Source organism: Lynx rufus, unplaced genomic scaffold (assembly GCF_022079265.1).
Source record: "Lynx rufus isolate CCGP_SWC_20201006 ecotype Redwood Valley unplaced genomic scaffold, mLynRuf1.p SCAF_6, whole genome shotgun sequence".
Taxonomy (NCBI): Eukaryota; Metazoa; Chordata; class Mammalia; order Carnivora; family Felidae; genus Lynx; species Lynx rufus.
In genome coordinates, this window is record NW_025814878.1 from 101567489 (window position 1) to 101586733 (window position 19245).

Consider the following 19245-nt stretch of genomic DNA (forward strand, 5'->3'; position numbering starts at 1 on the left):
TGAAGACCTGACCCCGTTAAACAAGAACTTCCCATTCCCCCCTTTCGTCCAGCTCCTGGCAATCACTATTATTACTCTCTTTTTATGATTTCCACTACTTTAGGTACCTCACGTAAGTGAAGTCATTCAGTATTTGCCTTTTCGTGACTAACTTATTTCACTTAGCATAATGTCCTCAAAATTTACCTACGTTGTGACATGCGTCAGAATTTCCTTCCTTGCTTAAGTCTGAATAATGATCCGTTGGACGTATATCCCACATTTTGTTTATCCGTCTACCCATTCATGGACACTTGGGCTGCTTTTATGTCTAGGCTATTCTGAGTAATGCCGCAGCGAGCCTGCGTGTGCAAAGGTGGGGTGGTGGGCTTTCAAAGTGTGGCAACGGAGCCCCTCAAACTTCAACGTGCGTATGAACCCACCGGCGCACCTGATCAAAGTGCAGATCTCAACTCAGGAAGTCTGGGGTGGGGCCCGGATGTTGCATTTCTGACAAGTTGACGTGGTGCCTGCTCCGGTGGCTGTACTTTGAGCCGCAAGACTGTAGACACACAGCCCCCGCATCGTCGCTGAGTGTGAAACCCAGCTCTGGTCAGCCTGGGAAATTTCGTCTTTTCTCCGTCTCCCTGAACCTGTTTCCTCTACATAGCATGAGAATAAATAGCATCTCCTCCATCGCTTTGTTGTGAGGGTCAGACGCTCTCATACCAGCACCGGGCCAACATTTAAGATTTGGTACAGAGTTATTTACTTTTCTTTTGCTAGCACACGTAAACCCATGCTAGGATGCCTTTGTGAGGTGATAATTATCTAACTGGAGGCAAAGATGTCAAGCTGGGGAGTCCAGCTCAAGAAAAAGAGGAGTGAGGGACAGGGCCTTGGCGAGGAGGAGAGAGATCTGACGACCCTGGAGCCTTTAGTCACCAGCTTATTTGTCATCCTGTTCCCTGGGATTTTTTTTTTTTTCACATAAAATGCCACCTCTCATTCCTGACTGATCGCCCATGATCACTCCCATGGTCACCCCTTCCCCCACCCAAACCCATACACAATTATTTTAAAGTCATCATGTCCAAGAGGTGGGGCATTTCCTGGATTTGGTGACCTTGTGTCTTCTGGCTGAGACTTGGCCATCAGGAAATCCCCTTTGGATGGGGATGGCCATTGTCCTCAGAGACTCATCTGGGTACCTCTACATGGACAAGCAGGAGGAAGTCCCCTGGAGGTTCTGTTTTCTTCTCCAGAGTAAAGACTCATCTGAGAAGATCTACGCTCCCCTAAGAGTTCTCCTCGTACCCAATGTTTAAGAGAAAAGGCAAGTGCCGGAGTCACAGCGGTCCCTGAACGGGGGTGACACGAGGACTCAGGAGGGCAAGGATGGCCTCTGGTGAGTCCCAAGCCAGCCTGACACACAGACACATTCCACTGCCAGAAACTGTACGAGCAGCTGGGGTGCCTGAGAACATTGCTTTCCACGACGTGAGAAACTGAGCCTCAGAATGAGCGAGGGACTTTTCCAACCAGGAAGAGGGGGAGGTGGTGGGATTCAGTGCTTGCTGCGATTCTAACGTTTGCCTTGTTGAAATCCAGGCCCCCCTGACCTTGCAACCCATCTCTTGCAACCCTTTCCTGACCTTGCAACCCATCTCTTTGTACCTTCTCAAATCTGGGAGAGCCAAGGGTATTCACCACCACCCCCGCAGGGGACTCCTCAAAGACTTTATTGCTTTCAGTATTTTTGCCGCATTTGCCCCAACGATTGCGGGACTTAAAATAAAAAAATGGGTTATTCTCACAAGAGGCTGTGCATCCTCGCTGGAAAGACGACAGAGGCAGTAGGTGACAGAGCTACAGAGGCGGTGCTTTGCAGAGATGTCCCCTGACAGTTCCCGATACTCACCATAAGAATGCAGGAAATAGTTCAAAAGTAGTGTTTCTCAAAAGATGGCCTCATGTCCAGAGATGTGCCCATTAAAAAGACAGTTTTTGTCACCGCACCCCAGACCTGCTAACCTGGACTGGGGGGAGCCGAGGGAAGTGATCCTTACAGTCACAGATTGAAATGCTATCTACGAGGGAATTGTTTTAACCTCAAGCCTTTAGCCCCTCCAGAAAATGGAGCAAATGAAATCGAGACCTTGGAGAGCTTCCCGAAGGTGATTGCCCGGGATCGCCTTCTCCTGGGCCGAGTCCCCCAACCACAGCCCATGAAGAGTGGACGGAGAAGCCTTCCTGGTGGCTCCCCACTCCCTACCCCTAGCCCCCCAGAGAGGTTGCAAGCAGGAATACAGCAGAAGCCCCTTCCCTTCTGCCTGGGCACAGAGCCAAAGCAGTCTCCAGGAGAAGCTGGACAGGAACCAGCCCTGTGCACTGACTTTGCTCCCTCTTGGTTGCTGCGCATTTAGGTACAGCTAAGATAAGCCCGCTGCAAACAAAAGAGCGTCTGGGCTTCTGACATTCCAATCGTCATGCATCGTTCCTCTACTTGTTTCTTCAAGAACATTTATGAACTGTCAGGCACACCACTCCTGTACAGATCCTCATGGCTGTTAACACTGTCATCGAAAAGAAGGAGGGGATAGGAGGAGGTGACAGAGAAAGAAAGGGTGCTAGGTAAGAGAGCCGAGGTCACGGAGACAGACCCACAGTTTCCCGGGGTATCTCCTGATAAAATCATTCAATGCCCGTGTGGACACGTGCAGACTCTGGAGCCAGGCTAGCCCGGTTGGAGTCCTGGTTCTGCCCTTTAAAGGCTGTGTGACCTTAGGCAAGTCATTTGACCTCTCTGCACCTGTGCTTTCTCATCAGGGAAATGTGAATAATCATAGTACCTATGCCTTAGATTGTCGTGGGGATTAAATACCTAAGCACACATCAAGTACACAACAGTGCCCGACACAGGAGTGTTGGATATATTTTAGGCATTCATATTTTTATAATTGTTATGACAGAAGATAACTAGAAAATAATGAGAACTATAACTAGAAAATAATGAGAACCACAGATGGTAGAATGAGCTTTGCCTGGGGTGGCGTTCATGGATGTGTTGAGCTCATGGGAAAGGACACACCACAGAGGGTAGGGGCCGTGTGGCTCTCCTGTTGAGCCTTGAAGGGAGTCTGGATTGGGAAGCACAGCCTAGCAGGGATGAACTAGGAAACCCAGGTCAGGTCAAGGTGTGGTTACCAGCCGCAGAATTGGCAGTGATCCCAACAAAGCCAATCAAAGTCAACTTTTAAAGAAAGCTGCATGATGACAGAAGAGCTTTATAGAGACGAAGTGAGTGTCAATGTGTGGATGAAAGGGTCCATGGCAATGGTGCTTCTAGAAGAACGTGACGCTTTGTCCCAGAATAGCTCTTACAACGTCACCAAACTATTCTCGGTGCCTTACATTTGTTAATCATTTGATCCTTATGACAACCTCACGGGGCAGACTATTTTTATTCCTATATTATAGATGAATACGGAGGCACAGAGAGGTTAAATAACTTGCCCAAGTTCACACAGCCACTTAACAGCAGAGCTAGGATTTGAATTCAATGTCCGTAGGGTCTTTGCTCTTAACTATTATAGTCTATGGTATAATTCAACTTTATTAAGGGCTTACTATGTGTCACATGCAGTTGATGTAATTCTTATAACAGTTCTATGAGGTCGGAAATATTATTATTCCATTTTACAGAAAAGAAGACTGAGGCTCAGAGAGGGTAAGTAAGTTCCCCCAGGTCACATAACTAGTAAGCAGCACAACCTTGTGCCCAGGCAGTCTGACTCCAGAGCTAGCTCTCACAGCCCCTGCCACAGAAAGCAACAATAGAACCATCCAGAAGAAAAAGGAACAAAGGAGGAGAAGATGATTTCTAAGCATGCATAATGTAAAGAGCCCTAACGCAGCAGAAAGATTGGGGTGGGGACAAGCTGAGTGCTGAGGAGAGGTCATGTCTCAGACTTGTCTAAGACTCGTCACCGGAATGACTCAGGGTTCAAGTCTTAGGCAGAGAGCACAAGTTAAAAACACCATAATTTGTATTTCTTGACCCGACTCAAACTACGGGGACTCGGAGAAACTCAGATGTGGTGATTGGTTCCGCTCCTGGGCCTAGAGACTGGTCTATGAAAAGTGAACGCCAGCTCACATTCATAGAGTTCCCGCCATCCGCGGGGTACAAGGTGCTCACCCGGAATCCGCAGCCCTACACTCAGCTCCTACGTTTCAGAGCACATGAGCAGGAAGCCAAGGAGATAAGATATCTCTAACCCTCACTGACAGTCTCCTAAAATGTTCTTTCAGATTCTCCGTGAACATGAACTAGCGGGGAAGGAGCCACTAAGGCAAAAACGAGCAGGTACGTGAAGCCTTTGCTTGGCAGTCTCTTCTAGTAAGCCCGATCAAATGACATTTGCTGTAACTTTTCAAACCCTGTGATCCCTATAATGCAGTCTCCAAGTGTATCAGGGTTCAATTTCTAGAAGCAATTACAAGGGAACTCCATTCCCTCCTCTACCTAATGATATTAAATGGATTTTAGCAGCACGTTACAAGCCCCTCACCTCCCCCCTCTCTGCTCCCGAGATCCTGAAGAGTCTGTCCCCAGTGGCTCTCTCCTCAACTCCCACTTCCTAGCCTTTCAAAAACACCAATCTGATTCCCCATATAAAATCTTTCATGGGCTCCCAAATGCCTTGGATCTCTCCAAGGATTTTCTCAAATCCAATCACCTGCTGGATTCTGAGCAGACCCCACGTGATTTTCCCACTTATTCTCCTTCTGTTTCCTTTCACATGGTCACTGCCCACCCACCACCCTCCTTTGTTTGTCTGAGAGACTCCATTCACATGGGCTCCTGCCACGTAAGGCTTTCCATTGATTCCCCAGACAGGGAGGGGCCGTTTTCCTGGGTTCCCACTGCTCTTGTCACATTCCCATAGCACAAGATGCGTCCCAATGCTTTGTAATAATTTTACTTCCCGTTTGTCATCCCCAGTAGACATGAGTTCCCTTGAACCCTCCTCATCTCTGTAGCCTGGCATTGAGCCCAGTTTCTCAGTAAATGAGTGAACAAATAGAGAGCATATGTCCCTGTCGCAGCTGTGCCTTTGTGAGTCGAGGGTGGGTTCCTACCGCCAAAGCTGCTGGCCCAGTGTCTGTACCAATTTTGGAGAAGGTAGAACTTCTTAACCTTCAGGATTATGACTGAATCACGCCCAGACATGCCGTGGTTTGGTCTGTTTGGTCTTGTCATCTGCAGGAGTCATAAAGCCGCCAAAGAGGGTGGGCTTTCGCGGGGGCCAGGATAAAGGTGTCTGTTGGAGCTTCTCAGAGCACCAACCAGATCGACCTCTGCCCAGTGCTTGAAATGACAATTCGATCATATTTTATTAAGGACTCAAAATGTTCGCTGGAAGGTCATACCTTCATTTTTTCTTCCTTTGCCTTTCTTTCCTTCCTTTTCTGTTTCGGCTTTGTTTTATATCCTTATACACCCTCACTCTCCCACTCCCCTCCTTCCCTGAAGCGGTCTGAAGCACACAGGTAGCACTTTCTGTGTGTTTAAACAAAGCATCAGTGCAGGCACTCCCATCCCCTGAGCCCCCTGGCACCCTGTGACAAGAGTGGAGCTGGAGATGTCCCCATTCGGTACTTTGAACGATTTTCTTTTTAAGAACCAAAGTACTTGCGGGTGAGTTCCAGTTCCAGTTTTCTCCCAGGCTCCTGTAAGGCCCAGGCTGCCAGCCTCCTCGGGGACAGTTGGTGACCATACAGCTGTAAAAGTAGCGTCTTCCTGCGCTTCCGGGCCTGGCTGTCTGTGACCCGTGGTGACATCGTGAGAGGTTAGCCTTTTGGAAGGAAGCCACGTCTGCGTCTAAGGATTTGACATTCCAAAATTTTCCAGATATGCTTTCATTGCAAACAATCATGATGATAATAAATTACCATAAAAATATATTTTCCGTTTATTATACATGATCCTCTGTGCGCTTAGGCTTTTAGAGTCGTTTTGGAAGGTGATAATGACTCAACCCATCATCTGCAGAAGACGGTTTGACCTTGGGGCTTCTACAAAATCACCAAAGTAAGGAGTGGCTATGGAAAGACTCAGGGGCTAGACCTCAGAGAGCTGAAATATAAATTGCGATGGAGAGCACCATTCTCGAGGAAAACATGAAAGAAACCAACAGGAGGCAAACAAAGTTTCCAAGAAAAGAGAATTATCGACAGGCATTTCCTTTTGAGGCACTGGATCAAAGCTTTAGGGTTTGGGATAGATAGAATCATCTTTAAAAGTAGGATCAGCCCTCACTTTTATGCTCAGAGCACTCTGGGCTTCTTCCTAAGTTACTCTGGTCAGTTATATATCTTCACTGGGCCCTGATATGCACACACACGTACATATATGTGTATGTGTATGTATATTACATACACCATACAAACACAGACATATGATTGCATGCAAGTATATATATATGAGTTATTACATTTCAGAGTTGTTGAGACGATTAAATAATATTATGTACATTTTATTTAAATGTTACTAGGGTTATCTAGGGATTTATTCGTGTGTTTTTTTTTTCCATTAAAAACAAAGATTTATTTATAGAAATAATATTGCATTTGAAAGAGCCTGAAAGCCCTGGTGCAAAGAAGTTCCCGTACAACCACTGAAGGCAGGAGAAGGGAAGCCATGGCATACAAGTAGCGTTTTAGGAAAACGAATTCAGAGCCCTGTTGGGGAAGAGGAGTCTGCACAAACACTTAGAGGCCAGAGGATCAGAAGAAGGGTGGATCTGCCAGTTAGAGCAGAGAGGCTACTGGGGGGGCAGGGGGAAAATCAGAATAGGACAGAGCATCCAGAGTTAGGTCCCGATGAAACCAGGAAGTGGATTCTAGATCGGCTGAGAGGCTGGCACACAGAAGGGACCGATGGAAGCCACCTGAAGTGAAAATTAGCCAGATGGTTATGGCTGAACGAATTAGAGGAAGAAGTCAGTGCTCGGGAGACCGGCGAGGAGGTTCAGCAGCATGGATCATCACTGGTCCTGGTTCCTCGAGTGAAACGGGGAAGGAGAAAGGGGAACATTTGTGAAAGACCTTACAAGGAGCGGGTCAAGAAGACGTGGAGACAGACTTGACATAGGGTGAAGGGTAGCGGTGATCCACGTGATACGGTAGGAGCACACAGACCTGGGTGTCTGAGGGATGTGGAGGCCACAGGGAGAACCACAGCTGGAATGGGAATCTTGTCTCGGAGGTTTGCCAGGAAGCCCAAAGTTACTCTTAAGGGCAATCTTCTCAGGGGAGTGCAAGTGGACGTATCTTTATTGGTTAGAAGTAACACGCATGTGTTCTCCGTGTCGGTGTGGCAGTGCTCTCTGCCAGGTTTCTGAGACCGATTGGGGAATATTCTTGGGTCCTGGGCTGAAAAGTCCTCGTGGGTTCTTCTTTGGTTTCAGAAGGAATGACTGAGAATGGACACCTTTTCGAGAAAGGGAGACCCAGGGTGTCCTGGCCCCGTGCAGGAAGGGCTCACATTTACGTACCTACCTAGTGAGGAAATTGGGCTGTTGGCTGCTGGTGTGGGAATCTCAATCCTTCTGCAGACCTGGCGGCCCCAGTGTGTGCTCACCCTTCATCTGGGTCCAGGAAATGCTGTGCATTGTCTAGGTTGAGGAACGTATTTCGGGGAGCGGGGGTTATGTTTTTGTCTTTCTTAGGATAGCACACGGCATTTAGTGCACTGAGCAAGCGGAGGTGGTGGCAGAGTGAGATGGCAAGAATGAGGCGCTCTCAGCCCAAGGTCTGGGGTTGGTTTTAGGGTTGACTGTTCCATGTGTTGGGAATGCTTTTTCCTTTTAATTTCTTTTCTTTTTATTTTACATTTATTTATTTTTGAGAAACGGAGTGAGACAAAGCGTGAGCGGGGTGGGTGGGGGCAGAGAGAAGGAGACACAGAATCTGAAGCAGGCTGTAGGCTCCGAGCTGTCAGCACAGAGCCCGACACGGGGCTCGAACCCACAAACTGTGAGATCATGACCTGAGCCGAAGTCGGACACTCAACCGACTGAGCCATCCAGGTGCCCCAATTTCTTTTTTTTTTTTTTTTAATTTTTTTTTTTTCAACGTTTATTTATTTTTGGGACAGAGAGAGACAGAGCATGAACGGGGAGGGGCAGAGAGAGAGGGAGACACAGAATCGGAAACAGGCTCCAGGCTCTGAGCCATCAGCCCAGAGCCCGACGCGGGGCTCGAACTCACGGACGGCGAGATCGTGACCTGGCTGAAGTCGGACGCTTAACCGACTGCGCCACCCAGGCGCCCCTTTCTTTTTTTTTTTAATTAAAATAATTTTTTTGAGAGAGAGAGAGAGAAAGAGCATGAGCGGGAGAGAAGAGCAAAGAGAGAGGGAGAGAGAATCTTGAACAGGCTCCACACTACACTCAGCATGGAGCCCGATGCACGGCTCGATCTCATCATAACCTGAACCAAAATCAAGAGTCAGACGCTTAACTGACTGAGCCACCCAGGCACCCCCCTTTTAATTTCTGGTTAGTGTCGTTTGTTTGTGTAACAGTCTCAAAGGTGAGACCATTGGAGTAGCATTAACTTTTCTTGACCTACCAGGGGGCATCTGCCTGTAATATCATCATCACACTTACTATCATTAATATTATTCTTTCTACCTGCTGTTTCAAAAGGGCTACTATAGGCCAGACAATTTGCTAGGGGCCCTCATACCAACTCCTTAGCAGCAATTCTGCAGAGAAGATATCACTCCTTTTTTCACACATGGCAAAGTGTGGCTCACAGAGGCTAAATGGCCTGTCCAGGTAAGAAGGTATTCCGGGGGCGCCTGAGTGGGTCAGTCGGTTAAGTGTCCAACTTTGGCTCAGGTCACGATCTCGCGGTTCGTGAGTTCGAGCCCCGCGTCGGGCTCTGTGCTGACAGCTCGGAGCCCGGAGCCTGCTTTGGATTCTGTGTCTCCCTCTCTCTCTGCCCCTCCCCTGCTCACGCTCTGTCTCTCTCTGTCTCAGAAATAAATAAAACATTAAAAAAAATTTTTTTGGAAGGTATTCCGCTGCCCCCTCACTGGTTCCACAGTCCATGCTCATAGTGCAGAGTTAATGATTTTCAACATGTGTTTCTGGCTCCTGCCCATTAGATTCCATTCCACGGTTATTAGAGCAGCTTCACAGGGTAAGGAGTACAGAGCACCGTCTTCAACTTAGCGGGAAAAGAGCTTTCTACGGGTCTGACCTGGGTATGTGACAAACTAGTAGAAACGATTCATTTCTCCAGACTTTACAGCCCAGCGTTCTGTGACATGCCGTGACGCTCACCCTCTCTCCCATCCACACCTGTCGGTGAGCCATAGCCTGGGGCTCTGGTGGTTTTCTCCTGCGTGAACAAACCTCTGTAAAATCCAAATGGAGAACAGGATCCTTGGTCTATCTGTTGACAATGGTGCAATCAGAGACAGATGTGTAGCCAAATTGCTACCTATTAGAACATAGTAAGAAACAAGCAGAAAGACAGGCGTTTGTTAATATTTACCTGCTCCAGGGTGAGAAACAAGGGAGCCAAGTCTTCAGTGATCACGAAGCATCGTCCCTTTTTGGTCAAGAGAAAGATTACACCAACCTCCTTTCTCTTGGGAGATTGATTTAGGCATACTCAGTCTCCACCTTCTGAGAAGCCACAATTCCCATTAGAGTTGCCAGGCAAAAATAATATTGTTTGCTTAAACAGCTGAGATTAAGACCCAGAACTACTTGTCGCACTTTGTGGCCAACTTTCCAGAAATGTCTCTTTAAGATAAGTGCTGCGTGTCGGGCAGCGATTTATGGGAAAGGAGAAGGGAAATCCTGGTGGGGTCGTACCTCTGGGCCTGCCCGATAGACCTCCATCTGTGACACTGATGACACCTGGAATGTGCTACCTTCCACTTGGGGCATCGGTTGAGTCAGAAAAGTTCAGGCAAACGGCAGGGGGCCACAGGAGCCCAAGAAAAAGCAAACACATTAAACTCTGGAATCAGATGGTCCAGAGACAGCAGAGAAGAACTTAAGGGCCTCTAAAAGGACACACAATGACACAGAGGTGGGAAAACAATCCCCTGTTCCTCCTGAGCCCCCTTGTAGCCTGGGGCAGATCAAGGAACATCACTCTCCCCAGCTCCAAAGTCCTCAGATTTGGGAGAGGCGAGGCAAGCAGGAGTTGGCATTTCCATCCCAAACTGTGGGTCTGCCTCAGGGCTGTGAGTACAGTGTGCCTCTGGTCCCACCCACCTGTGGGTCACAATGACACCTGCACATCAAATCAGACACTCCCCCAGGGCCATACAGGGACAGGAACGACCCAGATCCCGAGGGCATCTTCTGTTCCTCAGGCAGGCCATGGAAATCAGTCTCGGGGCTTTGGTCCTGATTTTCTCTTCCTGAGTAAGAGGCCCCGAATATGCACATGGCAATCTCCTCCTCTCACTTGCATCTTTGCTCAACGTTTATGGCTTTTGAAAGGTCTTTTCTAACCATTCTAGATGGTTAAAATGCCACTCTGCCCTCACTCTGCCTGCCACTCTGTTTTTTGACCCTACATTAGTATCTCCTTGCCCTCCAGAACTGCCTGACACTGAAGTTTCAGCCTACTTTTACCTCCCGCACGGGTGCAGGAGACCCATGGAAGTAGGTAGAGCTTTGCCTCTCTTATTTACGCCAGGTCCCCAGCACCTAGCGTCGTGCCTGGGAAGTAGGCACTCAGCCAACAGTAAAGTTACTTATGAATCGATAAGTCAAGAAACTAGGGCACAAATGAATAAACCTAGCTAGACTTAAGATCAAAATCCATGAGTGTCAATGAGGGGTCACAGTGTGTTTTTCCTCAGTGTGGATTTCTAAGACATTTATGACGCTGAAACAAATAGAACAATGTTTTAGATAATTCTTCCATTTATTATTAATAATTTTGCTCTTGGATATGCTTTTCTTTTGAAATTGACTTTGAGAATTGCACATTAGTTCTAAAGACACATTTCACAATAATGCCTTCTTTGTCTTTTAGAGTACATTAGGGTTTACAAAGTGGTCACTTTCATTATCTTCTTCCATTAGAGTTGTGACAAGGAGTGGTTAAAAGAAAATGGACTTGGGGTGCCTGGGTGGCTCAGTCAGTTAACTATCAGACTTTAGCTCGTGGTCCATGAGTTTGACCGTGCTTCGGGCTCTGGGCTGACAGCTTAGAGACTGGAGCCTGCTGCAGATTCTGTGTCTCCCTCTCTCTCTGACCCTCCCCTCCTTGCACTCTGTCTCTCTCCCTCTCAAAAATAAATAAACATAAAAAAATTTTTTAAAAAGAAAAAATAGACTTTGGGGCGCCTGGATGACTCAGTGGGTTGAGCGTCTGACTTCAGCTCAGGTCATGATCTCACGGTTTGTGAGTTTCAGCCCCACAACAGGCTCTCTGCTGTCAGTGCTTAGCCTGCTTCAGATCCTCTGTCTCTCTCTCTCTCTCTCTCTCCCTGCCCCTCCCCCACTCATGCTCGCTCTCTCTCTCTCTCTCAAAATTAAATAAAACATTTAAGGGGAAAAAAATAAAATGAACTTTGGAGTTAAGAAAATATGGTTTCAAATCCCAGCTTTAACATTTGCTATTTATGTGGCTTTAACCCATCAAGCCTGTTTTATCATCTGCAAAATGGGTATATGCATACTCTCCTCATGACCGCAGACCCTGCTGGCCAATGAATAAATGGCAGCTGCTATTATTATTGTTACTTTTGTTATGATCACTTTTGATCCATCTGGTATGACTGAAGAAAGATGTGCACAAATGCACTTGGAGGCCACCTGACTGTCTCCATAGGACCAGAAGCAGGGGGTGTCTGAAAACAACAGCAACAACAAACAAAGCAAAAGCAAAAACAAAACAAAGACAAACAAACAACAAAACACACACACATGTAAAAAAAAAAAAAAACAAGTTTAGGCGCTAATATTGGCTCTCCAGGATTAGTTTCTTGGTTTCTTCACTTGGATTAGAACATTAAATCCTAAACCTGCCTGATCCAGAATCACCAGTGGGAATTGAAACACACATACACACACATTTCTGGACCTAATCCATGAAGATTTTACTTTGACTCACCCGGGTTGGGACACCAAAGTATTCATGTGTGTTGAATTCCCTAGATACATAATCATCAGTCAAGTGCAGACCACTGGAATAGACGACTTCCAAGGGCAAGCCCCTAGCTTTTTGAGTTACTATTGGGTTGTTGAGCTTGTTTTAAAGAACTATTTCCATGCTGACGGCATTTCCTTCTCTAGTAGAGGCCCCCATCTTTATCAGCCTCTAGGGAGAAGTGGCACTCAGGAGTTCTGAAACTCCTTTAGAAGTTGTTGAAGAACATAAAAAGCAGATGAGCGGAGAGGAACTTAGAGGCTAGTGCTTTAGTTACAGTTGCACGAATCCCATGGAAGAGAATTTGCTAAAACCATAGGAACTTTCCTCTTCATATTTTAAGCTTGTGGCCCAGTTCCCTGCAAGATCTCACTGGAAGGACCACCTTGGTTTCAGTGGGGAATGATGCCATTGATGAATCACCATGTGCTTTCCAGGCATTCGCTTGTTCTGCAACTGTGTCTGGAAAGGGCACAGAGAGGTGGGCTCAGGGATGAGCGGGAGGAATGGTGAGCCGGCAGGCATTGAGGCTATGGTGGGGGTCAGACCCTGGGGTGCAACAACGCAGATGAGGAAGTGGGGGATGTGGGATTGTTATTGACTTCACTCTGCTAAAAAACCCTACCGTCTAGGATATCCTGTTTACATTCAAGGGAGGAGATAGACTGCCTACGGACAAAGAGAATCCTGGAGCTAGGAATGCGCTGGAGGGTATAAACATTGCATTACTTTTCAGGAAAAAGAATATGCTCCAAGGCAGACTTTATAAATATTATGCAGCCGCCCTCCTCTCAAATGTTCCCTGTGGGCAACCCACCGTGTCTAGAGTTAGGCTCACACAGATTAAGGTTAGCAATTCTTCCGGGAAGCCTGTTTTCATCACAGAACCATCAGAGAATCAGAAAGAAAACAGGAAATTTTAGGCATCGCTGTGGTATCATGACAGCCTGTGACTCTGCGTCGGGTTTGAAAAGCCTTTTTGCTCTGCTTGTAAATACATTTTTATAAGGAGGAAATATACCTTAAGATGCAGTCTTAATTTTGAGAGATAGACAAAGACTTTTTTCACAGTTTGAGTTAATTACAGCAAGTTGAAGGACGGATGCCAAAATGAAATACTTCTCAACAAGGCTGATGAGTAAAACCCAACTTCTTATTTGTTTGTTTGTTTGTTTGCCTATTTTCTTCCAAGATTTTGTGTAAATTCAAATTAGTTACATGTAGTGTAGCATTGGTTTTAGGAGTAGAATTTAGTGAGTGATTCTAAAATCAACCTTCCAAGGCATAGTTTATAACTATCAGTTTACAAATATTACAGCTTTCTGTAATAAAAACTTATTTACTGGAGTTTCCCACTATGAACTTAACTCATTTTTAGTCCTTCACATCAATATTCCTTGGAAAGTTTTAAACAAATCTGGCAATATTATGGGAAAAATTTTTGCCCTTTTTAGAAAACATAGAATTGATTTTTTTGGCAAAATATACATCATGCAAAATATACATCAGATTTGACTTAAATTTTCAAGTAATACTTTTGCAAGTATTCTCTAACCTTTTCCTTCTTTGACTGACAAGATCAAATAAGCCACAATTTGTCTTCTCAACGCATCTGTGTAAAAATTTCTCCTAATCTTTGAAGGTTCATCATTAGCTATGAAACTCGTCCTTGGCTTCTGCTCCTCTTATGTATTTCAGCCAAGAATGAGCCAAAGATTTGGGCAGTGATGGGGAGGTGAATGTGTGGCTCTCTTAGAGGGTCACAATTTTAATAAGAGCTAATTGGGCACATGTTTATTACGAAGTGAGCTCCATGCCAGATGGAGTCAAGCCATGCGAAGTGAAAGAAATAGTTCCTGCCCTTGAGAAGCTTACAACTAGTGAACCAGACATGCTGTAATACAGGAAATTATGAAAGGACATTCCAGTTTATATATTGTCTGGCTTGCTGGTGGGTGGGTATGTGTTGGACCAAATGCATCTAGGATGCCAGACACAGAAACAGCCTGGAGACCATTTGGAAGGGCGATGAAGAGCTGGAGATATCTCTGATTTTACGTTCTCCTGGGCAAATTTTACTTTTGTTGAGTACCCATCATGTTCAGGACACCAGAGGTACACAGCGAGAACTAAGAGCCCATGCTATGTGCGTAGGCTAAGGGCAAAGGGAATGAACAGGATGACTCTTCCTGGGGGCCTTCAAGCCATGCGTAGTTCAGATCTCAAAATATACACATGTCAGTTGAATGGTGTTGGAAACACCCTGACTCATTTCTCTGAGTCAGGACCGTGGCTTTATTGTCTGGATGTTGCCAAGGCCCCCTGCTAGATCTCCCTGCTTCTGTTCTAGACAGGTCCTGAGCTTAGCCTGTGAATCTCTCAAATGGCCAGAGGCCACTACACTTAGACCAGAAAGATCAGTTGCCTTCCTTCTTTAAATGATAAAGTCATAGACAGGGAGCACCATGAAGGGGGCAAGGCTGATGTGCCAGCATCCACATAGTCCTGTTATTGCCTTTAAATGTGGAACTGTCCGCCATGCTCCCTCTCTGCCTGCCAACAACCCCCCCCCACCGTGGTGAATTCTCACAGGTTCCTATGCTTTCCTTTCAGTTGCCTCAAGCAGAGTTGCGGCTGAAGAGTACACTGTTGATGTTGAGATCAGTTTTGAAAACGCCTCCTTCCTGGAGCCTATCAAAACTTACTTGAACAGCCTCAGTTTCCCAATTCAAGGGAACAGCACTGACCAAGCCACCACCACCATTTTAAGCATTGAGGTGACCACAGGTGAGTCAAAGGCCCGTTGCTATAGAATGGAGGGTTGGGAATATCAGGAGAGAAGCTGTCCGAGCTCTTTACTGTCACAGCAAATTGCAATTCGTAGGCAAGTGACGTGACTCAAAAAGGCCTGATGTGTGATTTTATGCCTTCACGGCCTTCCAGAACGCAGCCCCTCTTGGCAGACTCCATAGCCAGTTCCTTATCTCAAATGGGAGCCAAATGTTTGCTTGGTGGTTTGTGTATTGGTTGTCACAAAATGGTCCCAAGATACTTCCAGGTCCTTCACAACAGGCTACTTGGTCCCATCCGTCTGGGTAGTCAGTGGGTCCGGCAAGGGCTGGTTCAGGTATTAATAGGGAGCAAGTTCCCTTCATTTTGGGAGCATAGGTCAGGAAATGGGAACCAGGTACACACCTGGATTTGGAAGCAAGACATAATACAGAAACTGTAAGGCCGTGCGACGGGATTTTCTGGTCGCTGCCTCCCTTTTGAGGTTATGCGAGCTGCCCTATTTCTCAGGCACCATCACCTGGGAAGCTATGATATGGGAGTCCCCCTTGTCCCAAACAAAGGTATTGCCTTGCAAACACTAACAGATGTTGGGTTTCATGATTCTAAAATGGAGGCAAGAATAAAATTCTTGTCTTTCAAGAATTTTTTGAATTATAGTTCAAATAGTTCATCAGCATCAGTCTATGCATTCCAATGTTTATTCCTTTGATTTTGAGAGAGAGAGAGAGAGAGAGCATGAGAATGGGAGAGAGAGGCAGAGAGAGAGAGAGAGAGTCTTTTTTTTTTTTTAATTTTTTTTTTCAACGTTTATTTATTTTTGGGACAGAGAGAGACAGAGCATGAACGGGGGAGGGGCAGAGAGAGAGGGAGACACAGAATCGGAAACAGGCTCCAGGCTCCGAGCCATCAGCCCAGAGCCCGACACGGGGCTCGAACTCACGGACCGCGAGATCGTGACCTGGCTGAAGTCGGACGCTTAACCGACTGCGCCACCCAGGCGCCCCTAGAGAGAGAGAGTCTTAAGCAGGCTTCACACTCGGTGGAGCCACCCAGGTCACCAACTGAGCCACCAAGCACCCCAATCCAAGTTTTTATTCTTAATATATGCTAGCTGAACCCGAAATGGCTGTATCAGTGTCCACAGATTCACTAGAGCTCGGGTGCCTCTCCTATTTCAGGAGCAGTGATCTGATGACTTTCCTTTGGGTAGTCACTCTTAGAATAGACAGCTCCCCATGACATGACTTCCATCCAGTTTTAGAAATAAATTCAAAGCCCTCTGTTTTCAGAGCATTTTTCCAATGTCCCCAGTGGGATTAGAAAGTATTTGGTTTGTTTACGTGTGACTAGAAATGTAACAGGCACAATTTTATTTATACTCTGTATTTGCTGTTTAACAAATTACCCCAAAACTTAGCATCCTAAAACAACAAACATTTATCGTACCATACAGCTTCTGAGGGCTAAGAATTCAGAAGGATCTTAGCTGGGTGACCCTGGCTCAGGGTCTCTTATGAGGGTGCAGTCAAGCTTCGGGCAGAGTAGCAGTTCTCCGAAGGCTCCACTGCAGCTAGAAAATCCTCTCTGAAGCCCACTCACATGGTTGTTGGCAGGACTCAGCTCCTCACTAGCTGTTGACTGGAGACTTGCTTCTCACCATGTTGGCCTCTCCATGACATGTCCTCATGCAATGGCAGCTGGCTTCCCCCCCGGAGCAAGTGGTGAGAGACAGACATCACTGAAGGAAGCCACAGCGTCTTATATCCTAATCTCACGAGTGATATATCATCACTTCTGCCATATTCTGTTGGTCACACAGACTAAGTCTAGGGCAACATGAGAGTGAGTGACAAAACGGTGTTAATAGTCAGAAACAGGGGTGGTCAGGGGCTGCCTTGGAAGCTGGCTACCATACACTTTGTGCCCAGAAATCTGTCTATCACATTATTATTGTAGGCATCCGCTGTAACAGTCAGAGCAGTCATCCTTCAGACGGCCATACCTAATAGTGTGGTGATGTGTACGGGAATCACACGAATCTCACGTAGTACTGTTGAACTTCCCAAAGGGCAATGTGGAGTCAAGTTAGAATTTTCTACAGAGTATAAATACTTACAGTCTATACATGTAAAGGTGGCGAGCACCTTCTCTCTCCTCACTGTTCTGGTTGTTGATAGTCTGCAGACCTACCGGAAATGAAATCTGGTGCTCGTGTGAGACAGGCTATAGGTGGCCTCAAGAAAGGTGTCTCCACAATCTCACTTGTCAAGAGCATGATGGCTTCCCTGCAGGGCATCGTTGCAGTTGCCTTAAAGGACTACCTCCCAAGGGACCTTTTTGCCAGCTCCAGGGAGGTAAGTAACTGTTGATTAAGTGTTTGTTTGTTTGTTTGTTGAGTGACCGATATCAACTCAGGCAAATGTTTCTCGGTCCTGTGTGTATTCAAACGCTAACATGAGATTTTGAAATACTGCCCTGTGATTCTTTCAGCAGATGTTACCCTGAGAATGTCAGTCCGACTCAATGTGGGCTTTCAACAAGACCTCAAGAACTCTTCCTCTGCCCTCTATAGGTCCTACAAGACTGACTTGGAAACAGCGGTAGGTTTTGACCCCAAGAACGTCTTAGCCAACAAGTTCTTTGGGCTGGACTGAATCTGTTGCATTCACCAAGGATAAATTCTGTCAGAGTTTATGAATACGGGCATCAAAAATATTCCTAGATATCTGGGATGATGAATTACGGAGTGTTCAAATCCAACAGTGTGCAGGGGATGATTTTACGTCATCTCGACCTATAGGTGGAACTTCCACCCAGGGTACAATTGATTCAGAGAAGACTTGGTGTCATCAACCCAGTGAATCCAATTCAGGTCTAGAAGCGCATTTCTATTTGTCTTCCCACACTTCACGGATGAAGCCCTAACGTCTTTTGGGTAGATCAGCCCAAGGCTGGCACCGTGGTTTCAAATCATTCCACATTAAAGGTCATGAGGCATTCTCACTTAAGACAGATTTCGATTTACTCATATAAAAATAGAGAATATTCCCGGAGTATTAACTGAGTGCCAGACACTACTCTAAGTGATTTACACTGGATTAATTCATCTGAACCTAAAGGCTTTGCTTGAGTGAACTCATTTGCGATAGAGCGTCCCAGTTGGTGTGGTACAAATTATTACAGGGGGGCTGAGATAATGACTTCCCTTAACTCTCTGGGCAGCCAAGCCCCTGCCTCAGGCCAGGAGCAGCCTCAGCTTACCCTTGGAAACCACATGAATGAGGTTTCGTTTTCTGTGGGTGCCATGCTAAAGCGCCGAAGGGCTCTTGGACATCCGATGTGCGTATCTGGCATGTGATAGCGCTACACAGCGTGAGAACCTTCCGCACATGCTGCGCCCTCAATTATATGCTTTTGAGGGAAGAGAGAGTTGCATATTCATCTTTGGATCCTACCAACCCAGCTTCCTGGCACGGTGCTCTGCACCCACAGTGCTTTGCATGTTGCATCTACTCGTAAATGTGACTTGAATCAAAATGAATTCCCTGGGATGGGTGTTCAGAGAAACCTCCCCCTTTTCTCTGCCAGGCATTTCCCAGAGCAAAATTTTTGGCACGTTAAATCTGGTGTTTGTTTGCTTCTTGGAGAACCCAGGCTGACATAGGTCAAGAGGAATTACTTCTTCAAAGTTCTGTCAGCGTTAGCCTTAACAAAATATACAGGAGAAAGGTTTACCTGGGGTGATAAAAAAAAATATGTGCTTTTTACTCAGCTTTCAACCTTTTGACTTATCTTTCACTGGACCTTGATACATGACACTTGTCTTTCTTTGTTTTCCAGTTCTGGAAAGGTTACAGTATTTTACCAGGCTTCAAATTGGTGACTGTGACAGGGTTCAGGTAAGAAGCTGTAATCGGTTCATTCCTGCCCAACGGCAGAGACCACTACGTTAGTGAAGAAGAAACAACCCATTAGAGGGGCATCATCTAGAGCAGTTTGGTAGAGGTGGAGACAATGCTCGATTGGTAGGGCGCAAAGAGGGAGGCAATACTGAGAACGGAAACTTGCTCCTCACAGATATACCTGCTTAAATGGAAAATGAGCCCAAGACTTCTGTTTATTCTGTGCCTGCAGGAGTTTGGCAAACAGATAAGGGATAAGTCCACAGACTAGGGAGTTCCAAAATATAAAAGTGAAAGAATGTCATGCATGATGCCTTTATTCAAGAAAAGTTGTCCAGCCAGCCACGGGCACAGAGTTGCACGCTGCTGTGTA

The 19245-nt window shown here is 46.3% G+C and overlaps 1 protein-coding gene across 1 annotated transcript in view; it reads left to right on the forward strand.

Moving 5' to 3' along the window:
- Positions 1 to 19245, forward strand: part of ADGRF5 (adhesion G protein-coupled receptor F5) — a 53721-nt gene that overhangs the window by 2791 nt on the left and 31685 nt on the right. The window contains exons 2-6 of the mRNA XM_047103176.1: positions 4294 to 4348; positions 14791 to 14964; positions 17148 to 17324; positions 17464 to 17570; positions 18811 to 18869. Coding sequence (XP_046959132.1) covers positions 4294 to 4348; positions 14791 to 14964; positions 17148 to 17324; positions 17464 to 17570; positions 18811 to 18869 — 572 coding nt within the window. The remainder of the gene's footprint in view (positions 1 to 4293; positions 4349 to 14790; positions 14965 to 17147; positions 17325 to 17463; positions 17571 to 18810; positions 18870 to 19245) is intronic.